Consider the following 26557-nt stretch of genomic DNA (forward strand, 5'->3'; position numbering starts at 1 on the left):
ACATGAAATTAAACATCCTGGATACCAAAAATAATCATTTAGTCTGAAACCAACCTCCAACCAGTCCAGTTGACCATCTGACAAAGTGGTGGAGAAAAGTTTTCAGACACTATTAAATTCTCAAATATCATAGAAAAATCTTTTTTGTGTTTCTAAAGGTGTGGCTGCATTAGACAGACACAAACACGCACAAATTTTATTTATTTTTGTTTTATTGTTTACAAGAAAAACTAATAAAACTAATTTTTACCAAAATGAGCCAATACTCAACATTTCTTATTTTTATGGAACCAATCAATTTTAGGTTTTCAATTGATTTTTTTTAGGATTTGTTTGGGATTATGGTTGTGACTGGACTAAAAGAAATTACACTTGAAGACATAAGAGTGATTCTTATTGAAATATACGTGCAAATGTATGGGATATCTGAAAACTTTTTCCACTTCTGCAGCAGAGAATTTTAAGAGGGTCCTACTCCCTGTGTACTTTGCTTAAAGACACGTTTTTGGAAATATTCATGAGAACAAATGACCTGGCAGCTGCACAAAGGTTGGGCTTTAGCTTTGATATGCTCAGACAACTGTGGCAGCTCAATTCCTTGAAAATAAAAATAATAAAACAGACTTATTGAGACGCAGGAGAACAAACTGTTACGAAAACAAAAACCTTTATTGTCCAAAACAGAGAATTAAAAGTAGATCAGCTATGACAGTAACATTGCAAGGAAAACCAATAAACATGCAACAGGACAACACCGGCTAATCAGCTAAATACAGAGAAAAGTTTCCAAGACGAGATAGAAAAGCTAAGCAGCAGACCTGGGTGGGTGCAGCTAGTTCAGTCACTTTGAGTTATAATACTGAAGAAATCAGACCAGCAGAAGAACAGATCCAGGAACTACAGCAGCACCAACTTAGGCAAAAATAGCTTGGAGTCAAAGGCTTGACTTAAAATGCTAGAAACTATTTAAAAGCTGAGCCAACATAGTTCTCTGTGTGTGTGTGAGGTACTTGGGTAAGAATTCTGATATGCTTACACAACCTGGTCACTGGTTTTTACACTTTTCATGCAACTTGCAGTTTGTACGAGTCTACAATAACAAGTCGGTACAGTTAAGGCTCATTAAATGATCAAAATATCATCAGGAATGTTTAAAATTTTACATGCCAGGGTTGTTTTCAGATAACGGCATTAGAAGAAGACGCTGGAAACGAATGGATTGTATTTATTTCAGGTTTGGTTCTCATTAAATGTCAAACATCAAGGCCACCTAAAGATTAAACCTGTAGAAGAAAGGAGCTTTAAACTAGCTGACCCAGGTGTGCTAACAGAGGAAGCTACTACGCTAACTTTATTACAGTATACGGAGGAATACACACAGCCGGGCTACATTCAACACAGGAAGATGCTGGGAGACACGAGGCAGCAGAGAAAACACCAGAGAAACCGTCCTCACAGGAACCGATTCGACTCGTTAGAACATCAAAACGTATGCTGAACAGAGAACGCTCCGCAAGAAAGAGGAACCAAAATATGCTATTGTCTTGAGTGTTGCCCGGGAAGTGCAAGCTAAAATAATAAGAGTCTAGAAAACGCATGTGTGGCAGTGTGTGAAGTCTTAAAACAGAGTGAAATGAGGACTGGACATAAAGTCACCCGTCAGCAGGGAGACCCAGCTGAACATGGATCTACAGACACACAGTCAGGAACCCTCAGCGCCACCTACCAGCCAAGCAGCAGAACAGACAAGAACCCTACAGTTTATCATCAGCCAAACTCGCTCGTTAGTCAGCAGGAGATAAATGTACAAACGACAGCCAACACTTCAAAAGCCTCTGGTCGTTACCCAACACCACCCATGCTACACTAGCAGTCAACTTTTGTTTGATTTGGTACAATTTATGGGGAAATATACATCAATATTCGACATTTAATACAGTTAGAACATGACAAAATTATCAAAAGATGAAATCAGAAGCAGATCTGTCAAACGATGACGGCAGAAATCAGTAAAACCGTCAACAGCTCTAACCCAGCCTGCTGTGGAACAAACATACCCCTTACAGTTTGCCGTGTGCATCGTCTCACATCATTTTGATTTGAAAAGCATGAATTTATCAGCCATTTTCAAGAATTGATTGATGAACCTCTCAGCAATAAAAAGAGACATTAACTCCACATTATTTGTCTTAAAACTGTCTAAAACCCCGTACCAGATGTTCGGAAGGAATCTGCCTGATAATAGAGTTCATGTGGAAGTACATTCATTGATTTACTGATGTTTTGTCATATTGAGAATGCTCTGCCACAGTGGCTGGTAGGACCTGTGAGGCCCTAAGCGCTGGTGTCTTCATGCAGACTGCGTCCCGTCACCGTCCACATCAGTGAAAAGTTGTCATTTGGTTGTTGGACAGTTTCAGATGAACAGTGTTATGTCAGCGATAATGAGAAACCAGGTGGCACGAAGAACAGATACTGAAAGAGACGAATGGTTTCTGTCCTTTCTTTCATCTCTCCTTAACACCTCGCCCCACTCCATCCCCTTCAAAAGACGTTCCCACCTACGTATCTCGACGAAGCAGGAATGGAAGTCTGTCCTGTCTGACTCACCCACTGATCAGCCGTCTTTAAGGACAGAAACATGCTTCTCACGTGGATTCATGCCTTAAAGACGTGACAGGCTGCTGTCAGCATCTGGAGTTTGTCTTCTTATGTCGGACACAAACTTTTTTCTGGTCAGTTCACCCAGCACCAGTAGGAACTCTATTAGAACAAAGGCACCAATTCTCATCAAGTCATGTGTTCTCAGTGAGGGGAAAACACACATTTCCTTAAAAGAATTTACACTTTTGGTCGAGATACAGGTGGGAGCCACTTTTGAGGAATCCTTGCAGGGCAGGAAAACAAACTTCCTTTTTTTTCCTCTCTCAGCTACGTTGGCATGTTTCGCTGCCAAAGCAGCTGCTAGAGTCGACTAACCTGTACAACAGTTTACCGATGTCTAGTTGGTTTCCTGCCCTGCACCTCCACACTTCCTTTCTTTTCCTCTTTTTGCATCTCCTCGTCTTCTAATCATCTAGTCCTTTTTGTCCTCCTCCTTCTTTTCCTCCTCTTCTGTGGGGTAGGAGTGCCATGTGAGGCGCTCCTCGTAGAAAGAAATCACCACCTGGGGACATTTGACGTTGGCTTCCTTGGCTGGGACCAGGTCGGCCTCGTCCGAGTTCTTCCTGTTAATCGCAATTTAAGAAAGACAGAATCAGTTTTGAGAACCACTGGGTTATGTGAGACATTGTTTTACAGTAATACCAGCTTTAAAAGCAGCAATTTCAGTGACCCTGAGCATCTGTTGATGTGGTCACTTTGTTAGGTACACCTGTACAGAATGACCCAAAGGTTCAGCTGTATAAACTGCAAAGCTTTCTGAATCTCTACAGTTTGTGGGGATGGAGTTCCACTGCTTTAACTGAGAGAACAGATTGCGGTATCCAATCACTAGACGCTCTAGTCACGCCTGAGTAGACGAGTATAAGATTACAGATCATTTCTTACAAAGCAGCTTGTCCCTTGTTTAGAAACTTGAGCATACAGACAGGTAGTCAATACTTAACTTCATAAATTAACTTTATTAGTTGTTTCTTTGATTCAGCAGCAGCCCCCTGCGATCTTTCCTTTTGTTGTTCATTCTTCCAGACTCCAATCTGGTTTTATGTTGCTTTCCTTTCCTTTAGAGCAGTTTGTAAACACTGGTCTAGGACCTTGAAAAGTTATTAAATTACTTAAAGTCAGGACCTGTGTGTAAAGCTCAGAGGCCCTGCATAAACCCACCAAACATGTTACTAGCACCCCATGAACATACATGAGGAGGGGGACCATTTTTCAGTGTATTATAGTCCAGTACTGCCCTGCTGCAAAATGCACGGTGAAGAAAATCCTTCATTAGTAACTGAGACCCAGTCAGGATCCTACTAATCATCTCCATTTATTGTTTGGTAAAGAAGACCAGAACTATCTCAGAGTGACAGTAGAGACCCACCACTTCATGAGGAACATCAGCTCTCCGCTCGAATCCGTCGCTCCAATAATTCTCTCAGGCTGCAGTCCTCTGCCAAATCCTCTGGCCTTCTCACCCTGAACACAGAAGTACAGAAACAAGAGATCACATGACTAAAGAAGAAAAAACACAGCAGGACTTAATGGAAGTTAAAGCAGCTGGGTGCAGAGTGTAAACGATTCTATAAAAACAGGAGAACGTCCTGCAGTCAGACAGACTGCTTCCTCACCTCCTCCTTCTTCTTCTTGCTTCCTCGTTCCTCTGTGTCTCCTGAGGCGTCGCTGGATGCTTTCCTCTTGCTCTCCTTCTTCTTCTCCTCCTTCTCTTTGTGTTTCTGCATGTACTCTGCGATGAGGTCAGGACAGTCCAGGTTCTCCTCCGGCTCCCATGTATTGTCCTCACTGGACAACACAAACAGGATATTTTAGTCACACTTCAGCCTCAGCATTCACACAATTAATACTTCTAATTAGGGATGTAATGATGCATCGCGAGACAGAAATCGGTATAAATGTGTGACGATTCAAATCGTACGTCACTGTCAGATATTCAGATCAAACGAGAGATATGGTGGATTTGGAAATCGAGGAAACTGGTTTCAAGTCAGAGGTGTGGCAGTAGTTTGGCTTCCCCGTGTCCAAAAATGAAAAAGGGCGAGATTTTGTTAATTTGTATAATTCATTCAGTTATTTAGATGTGGGATTTACCTTAGTTTGTGTTTTGTTACACCCTAACTCAGAAATGTGTAATTAAAGGAATCTTTTTCAGTCAGAATTTGTCTGCAAGCTCATTCTGTTAAAAAAATCCTATTTAATCGTGAGCAGAGTGAATCATTACATCCCTACTCTTCATTTCTGCCATCAGTGTGTGAATGTGTGTGTGTGTGAATGGGTGAATGTGATGTATCTTGTAAAGTGCTTTGGGTACCTAGCAGGTACAGTAAAAAGCGCTATATAAATACAGACCATTTACCATTCTTAAGTCAGACACGATGTCTTTAGTCAAAGAACAAACAGATTAGGGGGTAAAAACAGACTCACTCTGAGAAGCCCTTCCATTTCAGCAGAAACTCTGCTTTGCCCTTCACCACTCTGCGGTCCAGAACCTTCTCCACCACATACTCCTCCTCTTCCTCCTCCTCTGCTGCTCCTGCCCCTGCTGCCGCTGCTGGGGCTGCTGTTGCTGCTCCTGCCCCTGCTGGTTCTGCTGCAGGTGCTGCAGGCTGCTCCTCCTCCTCAGCCTTCTTGCCCTTCTTTCCTGCTACGGCCGCCAGCTTGACGTCTGCTGAGGACACCTCTGGAGGACCCAAGAGGAAAGTTAGAGAACTTTATCCAGTGTTAAGTGGTTTATAGTCTGGATTGTGCTGATATTCAAATATTCTGACTGACTGAAAGACATTCAAAAACAAATCATGGAGGACTTCAGTGTGGCAGGAACGCATCTCCTGCAGTGAAAACAAAAAATACTGAGTAGGTTTAGGAGCGACTGACCAGCCACCATTATCACCGCTTTGCAAAAAACAAACAAACAAAAAACAACACAATTACAATGCAAACAATGCAAGTTTAGCACTAAAGAAATCTACAGCCTCCACTCTTCTTATTGGTGTGAGCCGATGCCAAGTCCATATTTAGATTGACCTAAATGTTGATTAAATATGCATCCAACACATTCATTTAACAGCAGAAGTGTTCTAAAGGTGTGAATCAGTGCTGACAACCTCATCTCTGTTGATAGCTAACATCATCCTTTTTATCCATTTCTCATTCTTAGGCGACTATTTAACATGATTTTTTGTGGAACTCGGCCAGAAATTCATCTCCTCCATTCTCTTGGTTACCACAGTAGTGGGTACAGTGATTTTCTGAAAAGTGCAGATTTTTATCTAGAAGTGGCTGCACAAAAGAAGACCCTGAGTGCCTTTTCTGAAGGTGACCTTCTCATTGGGAACACTTAAGAGGTTGCATGAAACAAATAAATCCTGCATGGACACTCACCCTGAATCCAACACTGTATGTTTGCTAAGCTACGTCATTTATATGCTAACGATCTAGAACTTGTGATTCCTGAAACTGACATCAAAGGTTCCTTGTTCCCTCTGTTGGAGGTTGTTGGAACCACAGAAGTTCTGAGCCCATTTTCCTTTACACATGACCATCAGCTCACTGCACATTGCCTTCTAATTGTATTTCAGCCTCAATTTCCTCACAGAAATCACATTAATTACTGAGAACCAGTGAGTCCTGCTGCCAGTCACTTCAAACAGGTAAAACTAACAGTCAGTGTGAGCTAAAAATGAGACCCCAGCAGTATTTTATACACTGCTCTTTAGCATGAAAGCCCTGATGAATCCGTGTTTATGTGTATTTTACCAGCTGCTAATCAGAGCTTATTCAAACTTATAAACTATAAGGCCCAGCTCTCATACAGTCACACAGCAGCAGGCTGAATAAAGAGTCCACCGAATAAAGGACCAAATTTCAATCTGCTTTTTATAGTGGATAACAATCCATCGATGCGTGCCTGGATCAGCTGTGGCTCAGATCCCCATGACTCTCAGGACATCGCCGCCATGAACAGCTGAATCCTCACACACATTAACAGGATTTACAGGGTACAGCGTAGTCCACATACCTCAAACTCCTCACACAGACCATACCAAGATCAGATCAGAACTATCCTACAAACCCTCTAAAGACATCGTGGACAGAACATACGAACACGATGCGGTTTGATTAGGACGTGGTAGCTGTCCCTGGCTCTTACCAGATTGTGAAGTTACATCTTCATGTCGTGACTCCAGAAAAACTCCAAGCCTCTCTAGCAGACTCCCTGACCAGAAGCTCAGAGGAAGCCATGTTAGGCCAGGGAGAGAGAGAAAAGAAGCTGAAACCCGAGTATGGAGGGAAAAAAAGGAGGAGGGGTCACCAGATAAAGAACAAGCACCGCGACAGACCCAGGACGCTGGGCTCGGGCGTCTGGGCAGTGTCTGCACAGTGGTTCCCCTCCAGCAGCCATTTGGCAGGTATCCAACCACACGACGTACTCTAGACATCCAGGTGGGCAGCAAAATGGGGAAACCGTGTGGAAATGTTGGGACTCTCCACAACTAAGAGGCATGAAGGATGCTGCTCAGCCGTAACCTCAGAGAACTTCACAGAATAAACACTACAAGCGCTGGAATCAACAATACGTTCTACCAGCCAGCAGCGAGCCCATCCAAAGCCTGGCATGTTTTATTTCTCTGTGTCCTTCAGAGAAACGTCGGCGAGGTACACTGTTGAGCCGGCTGATACGCTCCTGCATTACCATGACAACAGACGCTGCAATTTTGATTAGCGTACAACATCCTGCTGGGGTAAACACGCACCAGAGCACCACATATGGATTAATCATCCGCTGGAAATAGCTCCCGACAAAAGCCACATTTTCCCTGTTTTAGAGGAAAACACAGAACAGCGGTGTTTGAGGAAATCAGGCCGTTTTTACAGATATGATGCACAATATTACTGCTTCATCAGTGACAGCATTAAGTCATTTTAATGATAACGTTCCTCACAGCTTCCAAATGCCCTCAATAAGGCTGGAGAGAAACCGTGCACGTACAATACTGCACAATAGGATGATAGATGCATTAATGCGACTATATGGAAATGTTAGCAGACATGAATCCAACATGATGTGTCAGATTCATGGAAAGGAGAGTTTTAATGAACGGAGATTTACTGAAAATGTTTAAGTTTCTGTTCATAATAGCAGTTTTTAAAGGAACAATTTCACAGCTCTGATTAAATATGTGAGGTAACATACTATATAAAAGTATATAAAATCCACTGTTATGATCGATTAAAGCAGGGGTGTCCAACATGAGGCCCGTGGTCCAAAAGTGGTCCTCCAGAGGGTCCAATCCGGCCCTCAAAGTGTAAAAATTACAGAGAAGACATTAACTGCAGATTGTAAATTAGTAAAACTATAAATTAAAAATCATTTCTAGACCATGACCAGTTGTTTTGACTATAAAGTAAAATACTAGATTGTTTGTTCTTTTGTCGTTTTGTGTCTTGGTTTGTTTTTTTGTCTGACTTTTGTCACGTCTCATTTTTTTGTGTTTACTTTTCTCTCGTTTGTGTTTTTGTCTGATTTTTCTTTATTCATTGCTTTGAGCATCGTTTGTGTCCATTTGTTGCCACTTTGTAATTTTTTGTTGAATTTTTGTCTTGTTTCATTTTTTGATGTTTTGTTTCCTTTTTGTCTTGTGTTTTTTGTCTTTTCTCATTTTGTGTTTTGCTTTAATTGTTTTGAGCATCGTTTTTGTCGTTTGGACTGTGTTGTCTTGCTTGTCTCATTTTCAGTCGCTTTGTAACGTTTTTGGTCATTTTTGGTCTTTTGCATCTCATTTTTTGTAATATTTTTCTTTTTTGTCTTGTCAATGTCTGACTTGTCATTCGTCTCATTTTTGTCATTTTTCGTTTCCTTTTTGCCTCGCTTGTGATATTTGTCTAATTTTTCTCATGTGTTTTGCTTTATTTACGAGTTTTGAGCAGCGTTTTGTGTTTTTTGTCTCATTTGTCTAATTTGTCATACTGTGTCTCATTTTTGTAATATTTTGTCTTGTTATTTTGATCATACAGTAAAATCCTCTGTGGTTCAGTTCCAGGTGACTAAATGTTGTGTTCCTTTGTAGACACTCTGTGATCTGGAAGTTGTAATGTGGAAATGATAAACTGAGGATGAATGCTGATGAAATTGGTCAGATTATTTTCAACAACTTTCAGGTTTTTCATAATGTTTTGTACAAAGATAATTCCTTAAATGTGAACTTTGTAGCACTAAAACAAAGGAAAAGTTTGGAGTTGTGGTTATTTAAATGTTATTATGCTGTGATTTTGGTCCGGTCCATGAGAGATCAAACTGGGCTGACGGTGCAACCTGAAGTAAAACGAGTTTGACACCCCTGATTTAAAGCTATCATTTAGGTAGAACACAAGCGTATTAGGAATAGGAAGAACACAGGCTGATTTAGAAAGCCATGGCATCAAAATATCACTACAGAAAAAGAGTATATTTAAAAGTCAAACCACAACAAACAGTAAAACATTCCACCTGTGGTTGCACGTTTTGATTTAGAACAATTTAACGTAATCATGATGTATGTACTTTAGGCTCACTTTATGAAACTATTCATATTGGCATTGAAGTAAACTAGTTATGTGTGCCTCTAAATGAGGAGACATGTCAGTACTACTACTACTAGTGGAGAAAAAACTGCTTACAATTCTTAAAACTTTAACATAAGTACACAGAACACCTATAGGTGGTTGGCAGAACTCAGGCTGTGTGCAGAGTGCATGCAAAGAGCTGACAGTGGTGCTACGAGTTTAAATGTACACACAAAAGCATGTAGATGGTGAAAATGAGCAAATATGTGAGAAACAGACAATGCATATGAATGAGTGGTAAATCTTAACCCCGTAAGAAACCCAAATACATAAAAAATAAGCAAAAAATAAATAAACAAGTAAATAAAAATAATGATAATAATGATAGTATATAAACCCAAACACAGGAGAAAATGAGTTAAAAATATCTAAAACAAATATAGAAACATTTTCAAAAAATTGATAAAATAGCAAAAAAATGTGTGTCTGTATATACATACACAAATGTAGAAACAAATACTAAAAAACCCAAATTTAATTAAATAAAACTAAGTTTTTTAACAAAATTTTGAAGAAAATGAGGACAAATATATATATATGAAAAAATTGCAACAAAATAAAACTAAAAAAATAAAAACAGTAATATATAAATCCAAATATAGAAGAAAATTAGCAAAAAATACCAAAAGGAATATATATATATATATATATACACACACACACACACACACACACACACACACACACACACACACACACACACACACACACAGAGAGAGAGAGAGAGAAATGCAAAAAAATAGACAAACAATAAATGAAGCCAAATATAGAAAAACATTTGCAAAAAATATATGATAATAACAACAATATATAAATCCAAACATAAGAAAATTTGCAAAAAAAAATCACACACACACACACATATATATATATATATACATATACATACATATATATCAAATATAGAAAAAATTTGAAAAAAATAAAACTAAAAATGTAAACACATAAACCCAAATATGGAAGAAAATGAGCAAAAAACAAAAAAAGAATATGTACATATTGAGAAAAAAATGCAAAAAATCTAAAAGAAAAAAAATAATATTAAAGAAACAAAACTGATACTGTATTTCTGCAGCAGTGTGTTCTACAGGGTTAATAAAACAGCTTCTATACACACTACTTACACCTGAGACCAAAGTGGGAACTGTGGTCTGAACTGGGCCACAGGTTGTGAATCATTGTGTGTATGTTGAGTTATTTTTTTTACCATCGTTGAGAGAACTGTCTAGAAGGGTGGTTCCTGCAGAGTCCATATTTGTTGCTTATATGTCAGTCAGTCGTGGGACCCAAACTGGTTGCTGCTGGTGTGATGAACTGAAGAAATCTAATAAAATGCACAGGTAAAGGGGGGAATGAATGGCTGCATATCAGGCTGGATAAACTTTTTTTTTCCAGCTCAGGTGATACACATGTTAGCTGCCGGAGGTAGCTTCGGTTCTGTACCTTCTCCGCCCTCTGAGCCAGTAGGAGGGCGGAGCTCGGAGGAAATAAAACGCCGCTGGCTACACGTTTGTTGAACCAGTAACATCCCTAAAAGTTTTCCCAACCTAAAAACTAGCCCAGCTGCTCTCTAACATCTCCGGGGCTGATGTCTGTTTACTGCGTCGGTTAAATATCTGGTGGTTTCTTAGCAAGAAATAAAAAAATAATAAAAAAAACACCCTGCCTCCATTTTTCAAGAGCGCGACCACCGAAAAAACGCACACTGCGGCAGCTCCAAGTAAAACATGTGGACAAATCCATTAAAATCGGGATATTTCTGTCTGGAATCTAGATAATGTCCGGTCCAGTGTTTAATAAGAACCGGAGCAGCGCACGCCGTTTTCCCCCATCATGTCAGCACGCGCTGCAACCGTCGCGGCGCTCTGGCAAAAATAACGTCCGAGGGCTCAGATAAGTTAATTTGGTTTTACTGGATTCGAACTAAACGTCTTTGCAGTTCACCAAAAACCCCGAGCACGGAGGCAGGCCAGGCGGCCAGACTCCTGCAGCCAGAGGGCAACATGGCTGGCGTGTTTTGCCTCCATTAGCTAGCTAAGAGGAGCCTTACCTTTAAAGAGAAGATTCGGAGCGCTCGTCTGGGCTGAGGGCAGGCCCGAGTAGAAACACCGTGATTTGTGCGTCTGCTGGAGACGACGAACAAGCCGAAGACGGGCCCTAAGCCACAGAAACGACTACCCGAGGGCTCGGCGGCGTGTGTGGAACGACGTCTCCCTGCAATGTGCCTCGCTGCTAAATCACACAATAGCCACAGCCGCGTCGCTAACAACCAGCACCGACCCCGTTCTGCCCGCCAACAGCAACACCGGAACTACGTCACTGGGCAGCGTTGTCACAAAGCAGGCTGGGAGTTGGAGTCACATCAGCAACTAGATAGAGAGATCCATCCTTGATTGATCCCGCAGCAGGAACATTTTCAGTGTTACAGCAGTGGATGGGGAAAAAAGTACAAAGAAAAGAGCAGCACACAGTGCAGATATAAATAGTCACTTTCTCCTATTAGAAGCAATATGAATGTTTGTAGAAAAAAAATCTGTGTAATTGCACATATGTTTATTTTAAGATAAGATCAACTTTATTCTTGCTGGAAGAAATTGCTGTGCCAGAGTACAATACCATAAACGAAGGTTAGTGGAATATATCCAATTACACAGGGGTTAGTAGTAAAACAGAAATAAAGTACAAAATGCAACATGTCTAAAAGTTTTTCTAGAAAAAAAAACAAAAATAAAATAAATTCTGAATGTATGTAAAGTTTTGAACAGGACCAGTTGACTAAAACACATGAACAAAATATTAAAATTATTAATATGTAGTATAGTCTTCAGATAAGAGAGAACATTTTGGCCTTCTGCTCCTTCTTTCAAATTGAAAATGAGATTTTCCCTTCGCACCTGGTCCTCCATTTCAGTGAGTTTGATTTCAAAAGCTTGTTGCTTCTTCTGGCATTCAGATACATTTTTTCCCATCACAGTAACTTGCTCCTTTATAGCAACAGTTTCTGAGCGAATATATTTTATCTCGTCAGTGTGACGAGACAGAATTGAATGCATGCTTTTGATTCATCCGTGCCTCGGACTTCTCGTCGGCGCCTCTGAAATATCTCGCCGTCTCTTCAATGACTTTTGCGAGAGCCGCATTTTCCTCAGTGAGCTCCTTCTGTAGGGAAGCCATCAGCACTTGTTTAGCGGCCGTAGTTTGTCTTGTAGTTGGCATTTAGCGACGTTAGCCTCCCTGGAATGGCGACCCAAGCGCTCGTAGATTTTGAAAGAAATTGGGAAGGAGGGTGGCCAGAACAGTCTATACTACCGCCATGACACCGGAACATACCACTGAGTTTTAGCCATAGACTGTATATATAGTGGACGTAGCATCTGGTTTCCAGAATTGAAGCCAACCCGGAAGTGTCAAAAACTTGCAATATCACGCCGTCCGCTAGGGTTGGCTCCAAAAAGCTTTTTCTCCATAGACCCCAATTCATTTTTGGAAAGAATAAAATTTGATAGACTGATGTTCTACAGCTCAGGATTTTTTTCCCGTTAGTTTTCATGGTCAAAATGAGAGATCAGGTGGCCGATCTTAAAATAAATCAATACTGAATTTTAAATAAATCGTTAAAGTTGGCGGAGCCAGGGGGCGTGGCTATACTTGATAGACAGCAACAGAAACCTCTGCGGTAAAATGTGGGCGGGATAAGAGAGTCCTCAGCCAATCCTGCCCCTAGTTGCTCTCCGGTCCAGTCTGTTTGATGACGCTTTTTACGTCACTGGCTCCAAAAAATCCAAAACGGCGACCAGGAAGTAGCAAAATCCGGGCTTCATTTTCTCGGCGTTGAAACCAACAGGTGACATCACGGTTAGTTTACGCCTGGTTTTAGCCCTCTGTGATGCTAATAGATGGTCACATATCCTACTGACTGCCGCTACACTCAGCGGTTATAGTCACGAACGATGCTTTATCCAAATTTTAGTGAATGAAGTTGTCCCATCAGATCTGAGGTAGCCAGTGATATTTCAGATGTGGTTGTGGCCTCTTTGGCATTGTATTTCATTATATTTTCACATAAATGTTGACATAAATAAAGACATTTCCACCATGAAGAGAAGGAACCAGTTGGTACATAAAAAAGTAAACATCTTCAACTTCATTCTTAGGACAATGTTAGTATGTGGAGAGCCACAAGCATCCGCCTTTGGTAGCCGGCACATTTATTAACCACGCCTGACGTACGTCAGCGGGGTTACTGCATTCGCTTCGGTATCTGGCTGGGTAAGTATGTGTGTGTGTGTGTGTGTGTGTGTGTATGTCCGGTCAGATATCTCTGGAAGTGCTGAAGTCAGGATGATCAAACTTGGCACTGACGATCGATCTAAGGTCCCCTGCTCAGTTGTGGAGTTAGAGGTCAGCAGATCAAGGTCAAGGTCACAGGGGTCACTTAGCACTTTTCTGGTATATTGCATGCATGGGCGTGGTTCTGCCATCTACTGAGGGCTCGTCTAGTTGTTTGTTTGCCTGGAAAATCAAGACTGACTTTATTTATGTATTAATATAAATACAAATAAAGGCAGTCTGGCATTGTGATGATAGGAGACAATTTCAAAAAGGAGGGGCTAACGAATGCAGCTTGAACGAGAAAGAACCAATCAGCGTAACACGGATGTGACCCACAAACAAATCGACCTTGAAGTCCATGTAGTCCAAACAACAATGGCATGCAGCCGAGAAAGCGTCGCAGTGAATGATTAGGTGTTGTATGGGTAATCCAGACGCTGAAGATGACGCAGCATTAACTCCCGCTTCCCGTGTTGGTCGTACCAAACTTTCCCGGGAGGGAAACGCGATTCAATTCGCCCACTGCCAAAGTGATTCTCCTGTATCTCCTAACATGGAGATAGGAGATTACATGGAGATTCAGTTTGGATTTTCCAAGCTAGTTGTTTGTATTTTCACTACAGATACTAATAGTAAAATAACAGTAAATGTAAAATTTACACTTATTATTTTTCCAAATTCATTCGAACAAATAATCACAGTGAAAAAAAGCCCATGAGGAAGCAGCCTGCTGTGAAGCTGGATTTAGTCAGCAGAGAGATAGGGAAGAAATTTAGTTCCCTCGGCTCAGTTCCTCATTTCAACTTTTCACGGAAAACAGTTTGAGCGGATCAGCTGGCAGGTCGGTAACATTTTGTGTCATTTAAATATACAAGCAGAGCCAGATGGACTCCTAAATATTCTCTTTAAACAACATCCCACTCATTTTGCTCTGATTTTAGTGCAATTAAATACTTCTTCTATAATTGTTCTGCTTGACTAAGTGATGAAAGAAGGAGTATGGATGGTTTTGACTCTTAAATCAATGTATTATCTTGTGTTCAGTATTAAATTCTTGAATCAGTCTGTGTGGAAAGGGCGGGAAAGAACAAAGGTTCCTGGGAGTCTAAAGTTCATCGAGTTGTTCCTCCTGGTTTTCAACACACCTGAGAAACCAGAGCTGCGGCTAGACAGTATTCCCTAAGGTTGAATTTATATATTCTAGATAAGGATTTAATGATGTCACTTGCAGAGCAAACCAATGCCAGAGTCTTTGCACTTTCGTCACATGAAGTTGAAAAGTTATTGCTTTGGACATGCTTTGGTTTGAGGAACCACAGCTGAGTTTGTCAAGGTATTTCTTCAATGTATTTTGTAACGTTTCCTCTTGCATTTTAATCTGCTTTTGCCTAGTGTTTCAGTAATACAGTGATCAAGTAGTTTGAAAAGCTTTTCTACACTTTTACATATTAAAGCCATGTAAAACTTTCCACAAACCGAAAATAGAAATTGAATTTTGTATGAGCATTGATTTGTATGTAGCAGTTGTAAACAGTAAGTTTTTCTTGTGGGGCCTTTGTTGAAATGAAGTGAATATAACATTTCTTTTATCTTTTGTATCACCCTGTATGGATCACTTGTGTAAACAGATATTTCATTTATCCCCTTTATCCTGTAGAGGATCAGGCCTGAACTGGAGCCTATGGAAGCTGACTCAAGATGAAAGGCAGAGTTCCCTCTGGACAGGACACCAGTCTATTACAGGACTAACACAGAGAAACAGACAACCATCCATGCGCACACTCATGTAAGCAAGTCTTAAATAACTGCCCTGCCGGAGGGACCAAACTGCCAATACAAGAACTCGCAGATTAATTCATAAATAGGTTTTTTATTTCACAAAAAAAAAGACAATTACAAAAACCAGTTCTAAATTCAGGCCCATGCAAGAGAACAAAAGAACAGAACTTAACTAGAACTATAAGCAACAAAACAACAGCACCAATCAAATAAACTCATAACAGACCAGAAATGCATTGAACTAAAAGGATATATGCATATATACTGGATGATGACACAGTTAAAATAGGGGGAGCACATTGTTTCCCTACACCTAAGCTAATAATAAAAAGCACAAAACAGTGCAATTTATCTACCTACGACAATAATAATAATAAACAAACCCAAACTACATCTAATTACCCAAAATAAATCCCATGAATACAGTAGTATTTAAATCTAAGAAACCCTGTCCACCCCTTCAGTGGCAGCACTTGGTATGGTCTGATTGGCAGCTCAGGTTTAAAAACCTGGTGCTCCCTTGGTGGCATCTTTTGCCTGAAATCAGCCAGACGACCACAGCTGCAGACGAGTGGAAACCGAGGAACGGTAAAACAAAGAAAGATTAGTAGAATTTTTTTTAAAAAAACCTGTTGAACAAACAAAAGTTCACTAAATGTGCATGCTCAGAACTCAAGTACTGCAACAAAGGGTAAATCAATGATGAGAGTGTTGTTTGAAATGATAAGTTGCATTATTATTTATGTCTTTTTCTATGTGCAATATGAGTGTAAAGTGATTGAACATAAAATAAAGTGGTTACGGGGGTTACCAAAATTCACCCTGTTAACTAGATCTCAAGCCCAACCTCACTGACTGACAAAATTTACTTTTGTTCAAGTAGTGTTGTAGTTGAGCAAATATTCGAGTTGGAGATCTTTTATGCTTTTTCATTAAACAGTCTAAGCTTTCCTCTGTAAGCCACTGCAGTTTTTGGCTCCACTTTACCAAGGGTCTTCTTGTATATAAACTAATGTTCAAGTTCTGTCTGTCTGTGGCATACCATCAGCATTGATTTATTAATCTTTATTGATCTACATGTAGAGTAACAAAGAGGTTGAAAAGTGGCTGATGATATTCAGTTTGTAATTCAATGACATCATTTTGAGACAAGTGCCACTGAAGCTTGAGGTTTATGTTGCTTTTCCATGACCATTGCAGCCATAAAAGAATACACATGGTCAACAATGATACTCTGAAAGGCTGTAGCATTGAAGCTGTGATTGGTAGAAACGGTGCCAAAGAAAACATTCCTCATAACGCTGCGCTGCCTCTATCAGCCTGGACTGTTGACCCAAGGCAGATAAGCTCCATAGATTCATAACGTTGATGCCAGATTTTAAGCTCTTGGTCTTAGATTTCAGTTCTTGGCTGACAAAACTCAAACCCAACATGCTGTTTCTGCTTTTGTAGCCCATATGCCTCAAAGTTGGATGTGTTGTTGCTATTGTCTCTTGCCATCTCCAACCAGCCTGACCTCTGCTGCTCATTGGATGCTTCTTGTTTTTCGCCATGCTCAGTAAACTCTAGAATCTGTTGTTGTAGTGTAGATTATAGACATCCACAGTTTCAGAATATTTAAACCAGCCCATCTGCCACCAGGAATCAAGCCATGGTCAGAGAGATCAGTTTTCCCGGATTCTGATGTTAATGATGATTATAAACGGTCTTGTATCTGTAGGATAACTGCTGTTACATGATTGGTTAGTTGGATAAACATGTGTACAAATGTTCCTAGTAAAGTGCTTCATGAATGCACATAGTTTAGCATTTCTGGTGCTACTTCTTTGTCTCATACAGAGAGAATGTGATGCGAAAGCAGGATAACAAAGATACAGTTTCAGTGCACACAGACTCTAAAATATATAATGGAAATGATCGCATTGTAAAAAGACCTTCTACAAGAGTTGTTTGCTTCACGGAATATATCTTGTGCAAAACCCTCTGAAGTTGGCGTCTGATAATCAAACTGTCTTCTCTTGGTAGCAGTCATGACGTCACACATGGAGCTCCTCTTGGAAGTTCTGCAGGACTTGGGGAATGATGAGCTCAAGCATTTTCAGTGGCTCCTGAAGCAGGCTGGGATCATCGAGGGTTTCCCAGCCATCCCAAAGAGCCGACTGGAGGAGGCCGACAGACAGGACACGGTGGACGAGATGGTGCAGACCTACAGCCTGCATGGAGCTCTGCGGATCACACTGGAAGTTCTGAGGAAGATTGGCAGGAATGATTTAGTGGAGCATTTTTCACAAAGTGTTGCTCAGCATGACAGTAAGTCCTCTACTGAATAACTAAAATCTCTCTTCTCTTTAACGATTAGAAGATATTGAATCATTTACTTCTTTGATTTCCATTCTTCCAAGAGTGAAAATGAAGGCCTCCTTGACCATTTTCATGTCTTCATGTCTGTCTCAGATGTTGGCACTGATGTTGGTGAGACTTCAGAAACAACAGGAACTTCTTCCATTCAACAGGCGTCGATAGTTCTTCCTCAACCTCCTACTCCTGGTTTACAGGCTAAAGGTGAACCTGCCCCAGGTCATCTGGGCATTTAGCAGCTGTTGTAGTGATTTCATGACATTTTTTTGTGGTTGATATTTGTACAAACACTTCACCTGTGATGCCATGCTCATTGCTTGGTACCTAGATTCAGGATTATGAGCCAAATAAATAAATAAATTCTAAATAACATGACTGTTCTCCATATAGATTTGTTGGTGCAAAGACCAAAGCCTCCACAACCCATCACATCATACCAACACATGCTCCAGTCAAACCTCCAGAACAAGTTCATGTGTATACTAGAGGGGTCATCGAAGCAGAAGGACAAGAAACTTCTGGATGACATCTACACTGAGCTGTACATCATAGATGGGAATGACGAAGATGTCAACAGGCAGCATGAGGTCAGGCACATTGAGATGGCATCAAGGAGGCCGCAAGAAAGCGAGAGATCACTTCAGCACAATGACATTTTCAAACACCCTTCTGGGGAAAGCACTCCCGTGAGAACAGTTCTGACTCACGGTATCGCAGGAATTGGCAAAACATTCCTGGTGCACAAGTTCATCCTGGACTGGGCTGAAGGAAGAGCCAATCAGGACACACATCTCATGTTCCCCTTCACCTTCCGCCAGCTGAACTTACTGACTGGGAGAAGGTTTCGTCTTGCTGAGCTCATTCACAAATGCATCAGGGAAAGCCAAGGTATCCAAGAGGAGGCTCTTAATAACATCTTCACAAAACTACAGACATCAGGCAACACCAACTGTGACAAGAGTACATTTAAGCTTCTGTTTGTGCTCGATGGTCTGGACGAAAGCCGCCTTCACCTCAATTTCAACGACAAGGACGACTGCTCTGTTGACAAGCCACTGTTTGTGAACGAACTGCTGGCGAACCTCATCCAGGGGAAGCTGCTTCCTTCTGCTCGCCTCTGGATAACCACACGACCTGCAGCGGCCAATCAGATCCCTCTTGACTTTGTTGACATCATGACAGAGGTGAGAGGCTTCACCGACCCACAGAAGGAGGAGTACTTCAGGAAGAGGTTCAGAGATGAGCAGATTTGTGGCCAAATCATCTCCCACGTGAAGACATCCCGAAGCCTCCACATCATGTGTCACATCCCAGTCTTCTGCTGGATCACTGCTTCAGTTCTGACGGAAATGTTTGGTGAAGGTGAGAAAAATGAAATTCCTCAAACTCTGACCGAGATGTATGCAAAGTTCCTGGTGTTTCAGATGAAACAAACCGCAATGAAGTATGACATGACCGAGAACATGAAGATCATTAAATCATTAGCAAAGCTGGCCTTTCACCAACTGGAGAAAGGAAATCTGATCTTCTACGAGATAGATTTGAAGAACAGTGGCATTCCCCTCAGTGATGCGTCCATGTACTCAGGGGTGTTCACACAGATCTTTCAAGAAGAAGATGGACTGAATGAAGACAAGATGTTTTCCTTTGTTCATTTGAGCATTCATGAGTTTTTGGCAGCTGTTCATGTGGTTCTGTCCCTCTTAAATGACCGCAAGGATGTGATGGCTGAACCACAAACACCTCTCCAACATTTGAACAGGCTGTTCCAGAAAGCCACTGTAACTGAAGTCTGTCAGAGAGCTGTGAACAAGGCCTTGCAGAGTCCAAACGGACACCTAGACTTGTTCCTCCGGTTCCTCCTGGGCCTTTCTTTGAAGTCAAATCGGGCTCTCTTACGAGGTCTCCTGAAACAAAAACCAAGCAGCAGAGACACCAGCCAGGAACTGGCAAAATACATCAAAAAGAAAATCAGAGAATCCCTCACCAGAGAGATGCATCAACCTGTTCCACTGCCTGAGTGAACTGAGGGACTGGTCACTGGTGGATGAGATCCAACATTACCTGAAGTCAGGAAGCATCTCCACAGCCCACATCTCTCCTGCTCAGTGGTCTGCTCTGGTCTACGTGCTGCTGTCATCCGAAAAAGATCTGGATGTGTTTGACCTGAAGAAGTACTCCAGATCAGAGGAGGTTCTTCTGAGAATGCTGCCATTGGTCAAAGTCTCAACAACAGCACTGTAAGAACTGGTTTATGCATTATTTACCATTTGCACATATATGTAAAAAGACCAATTTATGCATTAGGCTTATTTTGAGGAAACAAAAGATGAAATTTCATAAACAACTCCAGACTACAGCTGAAAAGTAATTCATCACTGTGCTAGTATTTTACACTGAGACTGTTGTTTGACCTGTGTCTGATGTTTGAACATGCTTAACCCAGCCCTTTGCATGGTATCTGAGGGAGTACGTCCCATAGACGAAAGCAGCCATTAATTACAGAGGTTTACAAAGGACTCCTGCATTCCTACATGTCTACTGCTATCCTCCCTTTCTTAGCCTTATATTTAGCACACACAACGTTCTTTGTTCGTCCTCTGCAGACCGCTCTGTTCTCTGACCATTAACCATGTCTGCTCAGAACATAAATGCTGAAAAGACAGTGTTTTCTTCGGTGTCTTTATCTCAATATCACAGGACTCACTGGGTACCTTTGTTCCAATACAGTTGGACAATACAGTCTCAAGGTGTCATCACTCTGCTCTCTGTGCTGTGCTGATTTTCCCCTGCTGGCTAAGTGTCAGTAATAATAATAAGAAGAAGTATATACAGCAGCATTTAGGGATGTCTGATATTGGCTTTCTTTTTTTGTTGTTGCCAATAACCAATATGCAGATATTGTCCAACTCTCTATTTCCGATTCTGATATCAACTGATACCAATACTGATATATATAGTACACTTGTTTACACGCTTCATGATGCAGTTTGATGATGTCATCATTTGCGTGCCGGTAAATACCAGTGAAATCCAAGCATTATTTTATCGATTTTCATGAAAGGCAAAAAAATCCTGGTAATAATATTGACCGATATTACATTTTCATGCTGACATTAATTCATATATCGGTGGGCAGATGTTATTGGACATCCCTTGTAGCATTCCATAGTCACATGATTATTGTTTGATGTGATGGCTGACCTAATATGATGTGTTTTGTATGTTTTAAGTAAGGCTTACTTCTGGGAGTCACAGCATCTTTAGTGTAATCCTTAAACAGAATAACTTCCAAACCCTCTTCTGTCTGATTTCTGGTCTAGGCTGAGCCAGTGTCAGCTCTCTCGACTGTCTTGTGAAGCTCTGGCTTCAACTCTCAGCTCTCAGGCCTCCAGTGTCAGAGAGCTGGACCTGAGTTACAACAAGCTTCAGGATGTAGGAGTGAATCTTCTCTCTGTTGGACTGAAGAGTTCACACTGTAAACTGGAAACTCTCAGGTCAGTGCTGTTGACACTATTTAAGAGATGTGAGGGGTTTTATGTGATCTGTGCAAGATCATCTACTGAATGGTTTGATTGTGGTTCATTATTTCCTTCAGATAGTGGTCCTGGTATTAAGATTTAAAGGTTCTGTCCTTGGTATGCAAGAGTTCAGATGTAATAATGGCAACAAAGATAACTCTGGCTAATCAAACTAAATTCCCAGCTAAGAAGAACATGGACAGGGACAGTAAAAATGACTGATGCTTTGTCATTTCCAGGTTATCATGCTGTGAGGCCACTCATGATGGCTGCACTCCTTTGGCCTCGGTCTTGAGTGCCAACCCTTCCCATCCGAAAGAGCTGGAGCACAACAACTATCGTCCAAAAAATCCAAAAGTGAAGCAGCGAACTGTAAAAGCGAGAATGTAAATCTACATTTTATCTTTAGTGGTTTTAAAATTGAGTGTGTTTATTGGAAGTTACAAAATAATATTAAAATGTAGAGTAACATCATAAGAATGTAGTAATTTTACAAGAATTCCTATCGACTTTCGGAACATCTGCATACTGTGATTTACGCTAAGAAAACTTTTCTGTGTACCTTGCATGTGGTTGTTGTTGATATTTTTTCTTAGACCGGTACACTGTGAGCTAATGGAGCCTCGCGGTCACAATGTGCTCCAGTATTCCAGTCTCAGAGGGCTGGACCTGAGTAACAACAACCTGCAGGATGTCGGAGTGAAGCGTCTCTCTGCTGGACTGGAGAGTCCACGCTGCAGACTGGAAGATCTCAGGTGTGGTCACTTTGTTTAAGGTTTTCCAATTCTCAGTTTGTTTCTAGTACATCCATTGTATTTTTTTTTTTGGTGCGATGTGCTAGAAGTAAAAGATGATATAATTGCTATTCGCAAATGCTATTAGACTGAAGACCAGAGTTAAAACATAAAATACACAGTGACGAATGTTCTAATAATGACTGATGTTTGATGGTACACACAGCTGGAAGATTATAAACTATAACCTCTAAGTTTTGCTATGTTCTTCTTCTTAGGTGTCTTATTAATCGTGTTGATGACCATGCCTTTCCATGTGTCTCTGTCATACGTTGCGTGTAGTACAGTGTTGGCCTTCCATGTGTTTGTTCAGTCCTTGATGTTGTCAATATAGGTCATTCTCTGGTGTCCTCTTGCTTTCTTCCCTTCTATTTTGCCTGTTATTGCAAGATTCTCTATGCTATTCCTCCTCATCACATATCCTAGGAGTCTAATTTTTTACGATTTGATGGCTGCCAGCGCTGGTCTTTTTGCTCTTGTCAGCACCTCTTCATTGGTTGCTCTTTCTCCCCATGATACCTTTAACATTCTTTGTAGGAACCTGGAGTCTCTTCTGCATAATGTTTGATGTTGTCCACGTTTCTCATCCGTATAGCAAGATTGACCAGAGGTAGCAACAGAGGATTCTTAGTTTTATTGGCGTATTGATGTGTGTATTCATGAAGATGATCTTTTTCTTGTTGATGTGTGGAGTACTCAAAGCATAATGGTGTAAACTTAAAGCAATATAACTTTTTAGAAGAGATGTATCAGAAATGTAACAATACAAAAAGGTATGAGATGCATGAAATCTGTCTTAGAATAATAAAGTTTGAACATATCTGGACATGTTCTCTGTAAAACATAACCTAATGTCCTCTGTAGGGAGTGATCTGGGGTGAAATATGATAGCCTGATGTCATGATCTGACCAATAGATTTAGAAAAGTAAAACTGTGTCAAACTGTCTCTTCTATCATATGCCCTATAGGTGGGGAAAACTGACAAACTCTCACAGCATAAAGAGGATGCACAGCTGAGTATCTCTGGTTTTTCTTGGGGTGTTAGTCACTGCTAAAAATTACTCCTGGGTTCAAGTCGTTAATAAATCCTGCTGCCTCTGAATGCTGACTTATCTTGGTGATTTTTTTTGTGAAGATCTTTAACTTTTGAACATGGTCAAGTGTTAGACTCTGGCCCATGATTTGTGACTTGGATTCCTCTTCACCATCATGATGCCACATTTTTCATCCAACTCAACATTCGATTTTCCTCCAGGCTCAGCTCGTGTTGCATGTCGGAGAAGGGCTGTGACTATCTGGCCTCGGTTTTCCTGTCAAAGCCCTCCAGTCTGAGAAAACTGGACCTGAGTAACAACGACCTGCGGGACTTGGGAGTAGAGCTGCTGTCTCTTGGACTGGAAACCCTCAAGTTAGTCGTCCTAAACCTCTGCTTTGATATAGAGATAATTAGTTGTGGAAGTGATTTAAAGTTGTACCTCCTCCAGTTTGTCAGGCTGCCTGGTTACAGAGAAAGGCTGTGGTTCTCTGGCCTTGGCTCTGAGCTTCAACCCTTCCCATCTGAGAGAGCTGGACCTGAGCTACAACCATCCAGGAGAATCAGGGCTGAAGCTGCTCTCAGCTGGACTGGAGGATCCACAGTGGAGACTGGAAACCCTCAGGTATTAACAGTTCATTAGCAGTTCATTTCACAGTGCCACCCTAAAGCAGTCCCTGGTAGGGAGTCGTGCTTTCTAAAGGTCTGAGAACTTCTATGGTGAGGCGAAACGCTGTTGAGTCCAAGGTTTAAAAACTAGATAAAGAAGATCTAAAGGAAATTTTAGTGACTTGAAGAGTTTCCAAGAACTAAAATTGTCTGGACTTTTGCTAGCTCCAGTCAGTTTGGGTATTTCTATGTGGCCTGCGATACTAACATTAACTGGTCAACCTACCTCAGTATGACTTCTGTTGTCTTAGAGTATTCGGTACGGGTAATCTCACAAAACTGATGATGATGCAGTGTCCCGTCTTTTTGACTTCAGGGTCGATCATTGTGGAGAGTCCAGGATGTTGCTTGGGCCTCCAAAATGTAAGTACCAGTAAAGATTAGCAAAAATGTCTGCAGTTCCTGACATGATGTTCTCAGTACTAGTAGCATTATACTGCAGCTTTATTGCTGTTTGCAATCCAGAACTCTTTAGGTTCTGACAGCCTGTAAAAGAACCTTATGAATCTTCAGTCAAGTCTTACCAATCCCTTACACAATGCTACAGGTATGTTTTCATTACATGTCCGTAAACAGGGAAGGACTCCAAGGTTCTCAGCTGGGTCTACCATGGAATTGAATGTACTATCATGCCACTTCTGTCACATTTTGTGTGTCATTTCTTAAGCTTTTTGTCATTTTAAATAGCATCTAAAATGGTTGAGTTTAGGGTAAGGGTCAGAAGGTGTTACAATTAAACTTTTAATGCTACCAGCCTGCTACTTCACAAAAATCTGATGCTCAAAGTATGTAAGTCAAATGAGTAAAGTTCCATGTGAAGTTTAAGCTGTGTGTTTCTTTCCTGTCAGATACCTGTGAACTTACACTAGACCCAAACACAGCCTACAAGAACTTCCTCCTGTCTCAGGATAACAAGAAGGTAACGGTGGTTAACAAGCAGCAGCCATATCCGGATCACCCAGACCGGTTTGAGGTCCGGTGCCAGGTTCTGGGTACAAATGGTCTGACTGGGCGTTGCTACTGGGAGGTGGAGTGCTCAGGACCAGTTACAGTAGGAGTAACATACAGAGGGATAGAGAGGAAAGGAAAAGGGGACGACTCTTTGCTTGGGTGGAACAGCAAGTCCTGGGGCTTTGACTACAGGAACATTGCTTGGCACGACGGGAAGGCCACCGTCTCATCGGCATCGTCGAATCGCAGTCCTGACAGAATAGCAGTGTATCTGGACTGGCCTGCTGGGACTCTGTCCTTCTACAGAGTCTTTTTAGACACTCTGGTCCACCTCCACACCTTCCACTGCACATTCACAGAACCTCTCTACCCTGTGCTGGAAGTTTCTGGCACCGGTTCCTTTGCATCACTGTGCTCGTGTTAGAGAAATACAAACTACCGGATCTCAGAAGGAACAGCCACAGCCAGTGACTGCTGCTTCTCAGAGTAATGAATTAGCCTTTTAATGAACCGTCCGTCCGTCTGTCCATCCATCCATGCATTCGTCCGTCCATCCGTCTGTCTGTCCGTCCGTACATTCGTCTTCGTCCATTTATCGTCCGTCGGTCCATCTATCCATCTATCCATCCATCCATTTGTTGTTCGTCCGTCCGTCCATCTATCAGTTGTCCTTCCATTCATTCATCCATTTTCTTAAAGTTATCCGGGATCATGGAGGCAGCAGAGGACGTCTGCTGAGTGTTGAGGTTGTTGCTCCATGAACTCTGATCCAATCCTGCCATCTAGTGGACAAAGAAAAAAGATGCAGATTTCAGGCTAAAGCTACACCTTGATTAAATCTGTGTTCTTTTGTATAAATAAATAAAATCTCTTCAAAACAGATATTTGTAATTTTGGACTTTGAAATACCTACTTATCTTTATTTCATCAATTTATTCATTTTTAAATATTCATGTCTTTGTATATTTTAGCCTGTTTTATGTTTTGTTTTTTTTGTTTTTTCCAGATTTTGCTTCATTATTGTATTTTTTCTCTTATTAATTTTTAAATCATTGACTTGAACTGCCTCTGGTGCGTCCTCATTGCAAATTCCTGTGATTTGTTTGATTTATTCATAAAGTTACAGTCAAATATGACGACCCTCCACCAGGTGTGTCTGTTCAGGAGCTGAGGGTCATCAGCTGATTGAGCCACACCTGGGATCAAGCGGCTCAGACTGCATAAAACCTACCTTGTTTGCTTGGATTGTGTGACAATAAAACCTTTCTTTTAGTCACTACCCTGTTGTCATCTCCCTGTTTTGTTGCAGCTTCAGAGCTGAGTTGTAACAAATTGGGGCTCGTCCACACATTAGCAGAACCAGTGTAAATGTCAGTAGCTTTGCTGGGTGATTGCCATCATGCTCAGAGACTGGTAATTAATGTGAATAAAGACAGGTGCTGTCTGGTACCTGGGGTGGTGCTGGGTGTGGCCTGGCTGTTCAGCATTTAAGTCTGCTTGTTAGGAGACATGTGGTGAGTGTTTTCTGGAGTTAAAAGGCAGCTCTTGGTGAGTTGAAGTAATTCTGTATGTTTGCTCAGAGGAAGTTTGTTGCCAGGGTGTGATGCTGGTGTTTCTGTCTTTGTAGCTGTACAGTGGTGGTAAAGTGCTGGGGTTCTGTCCCCATCAGGCTTCAGAGCCAACGCCCTCCGTTTGGGGGTCTATGTGGTGCAGAATTATTTGTTGTTGTCTCCCTGTTTTGTTGCAGCTTCAGGGCAGAGTTGTAACATAAAATTGTACTTTTAGGAAACTCATTAATGCCATTCATTATGTTTGATGTCAAACACTGAATACAGCGTACCAGGACTTC

At 41.3% G+C, this 26557-nt stretch overlaps 2 protein-coding genes across 2 annotated transcripts; one reads left to right on the forward strand and one right to left on the reverse strand.

The window, feature by feature from the left end:
• Positions 1-650: 650 nt before the first annotated feature.
• LOC110955160 (chromobox protein homolog 1-like) lies at positions 651-11546 on the reverse strand. Its single transcript, XM_022200045.2, has 6 exons — positions 11321-11546; positions 10478-10594; positions 5092-5347; positions 4281-4452; positions 4034-4128; positions 651-3227 (listed from the first exon to the last, which is right to left on the reverse strand). Exons 2-6 carry the CDS (start codon positions 10521-10523, stop codon positions 3077-3079), a joined length of 720 nt encoding a protein of 239 aa, XP_022055737.1. The 5' UTR covers positions 10524-10594; positions 11321-11546; the 3' UTR covers positions 651-3076.
• Positions 11547-11620: 74 nt separating this feature from the next.
• On the forward strand, positions 11621-25987 carry LOC110955158 (NACHT, LRR and PYD domains-containing protein 12-like). The gene is given in 13 exon segments (XM_051938192.1): positions 11621-14935; positions 15260-15388; positions 17407-17691; positions 17836-17943; positions 18130-19717; positions 19719-19979; positions 21063-21236; positions 21500-21646; positions 21857-22015; positions 23311-23463; positions 23540-23713; positions 24074-24120; positions 24606-25987. Coding segments are annotated over 11 exon segments (3618 nt in total). The 5' UTR covers positions 11621-14935; positions 15260-15388; positions 17407-17411; the 3' UTR covers positions 25133-25987.
• The last annotated feature ends 570 nt before the right edge of the window (positions 25988-26557 follow it).

Source organism: Acanthochromis polyacanthus, chromosome 2, assembly GCF_021347895.1.
Source record: "Acanthochromis polyacanthus isolate Apoly-LR-REF ecotype Palm Island chromosome 2, KAUST_Apoly_ChrSc, whole genome shotgun sequence".
In the NCBI taxonomy this organism is placed as follows: domain Eukaryota; kingdom Metazoa; phylum Chordata; class Actinopteri; family Pomacentridae; genus Acanthochromis; species Acanthochromis polyacanthus.

Bases quoted from the DNA above. Each gene is read 5' to 3' on its own strand.
- LOC110955160 (XM_022200045.2), bottom strand. From the start codon at position 10,523: ATGGACTCTGCAGGAACCACCCTTCTAGACAGTTCTCTCAACGATG. The intron at 4,129-4,280 runs GTGAGGAAGCAG...TTCTGTGTTCAG, and splicing joins GCAAGAAGAAGAAGGAGGAG to GGTGAGAAGGCCAGAGGATT. The intron at 3,228-4,033 runs GTGGGTCTCTAC...TGCGATTAACAG, and splicing joins CTGATGTTCCTCATGAAGTG to GAAGAACTCGGACGAGGCCG.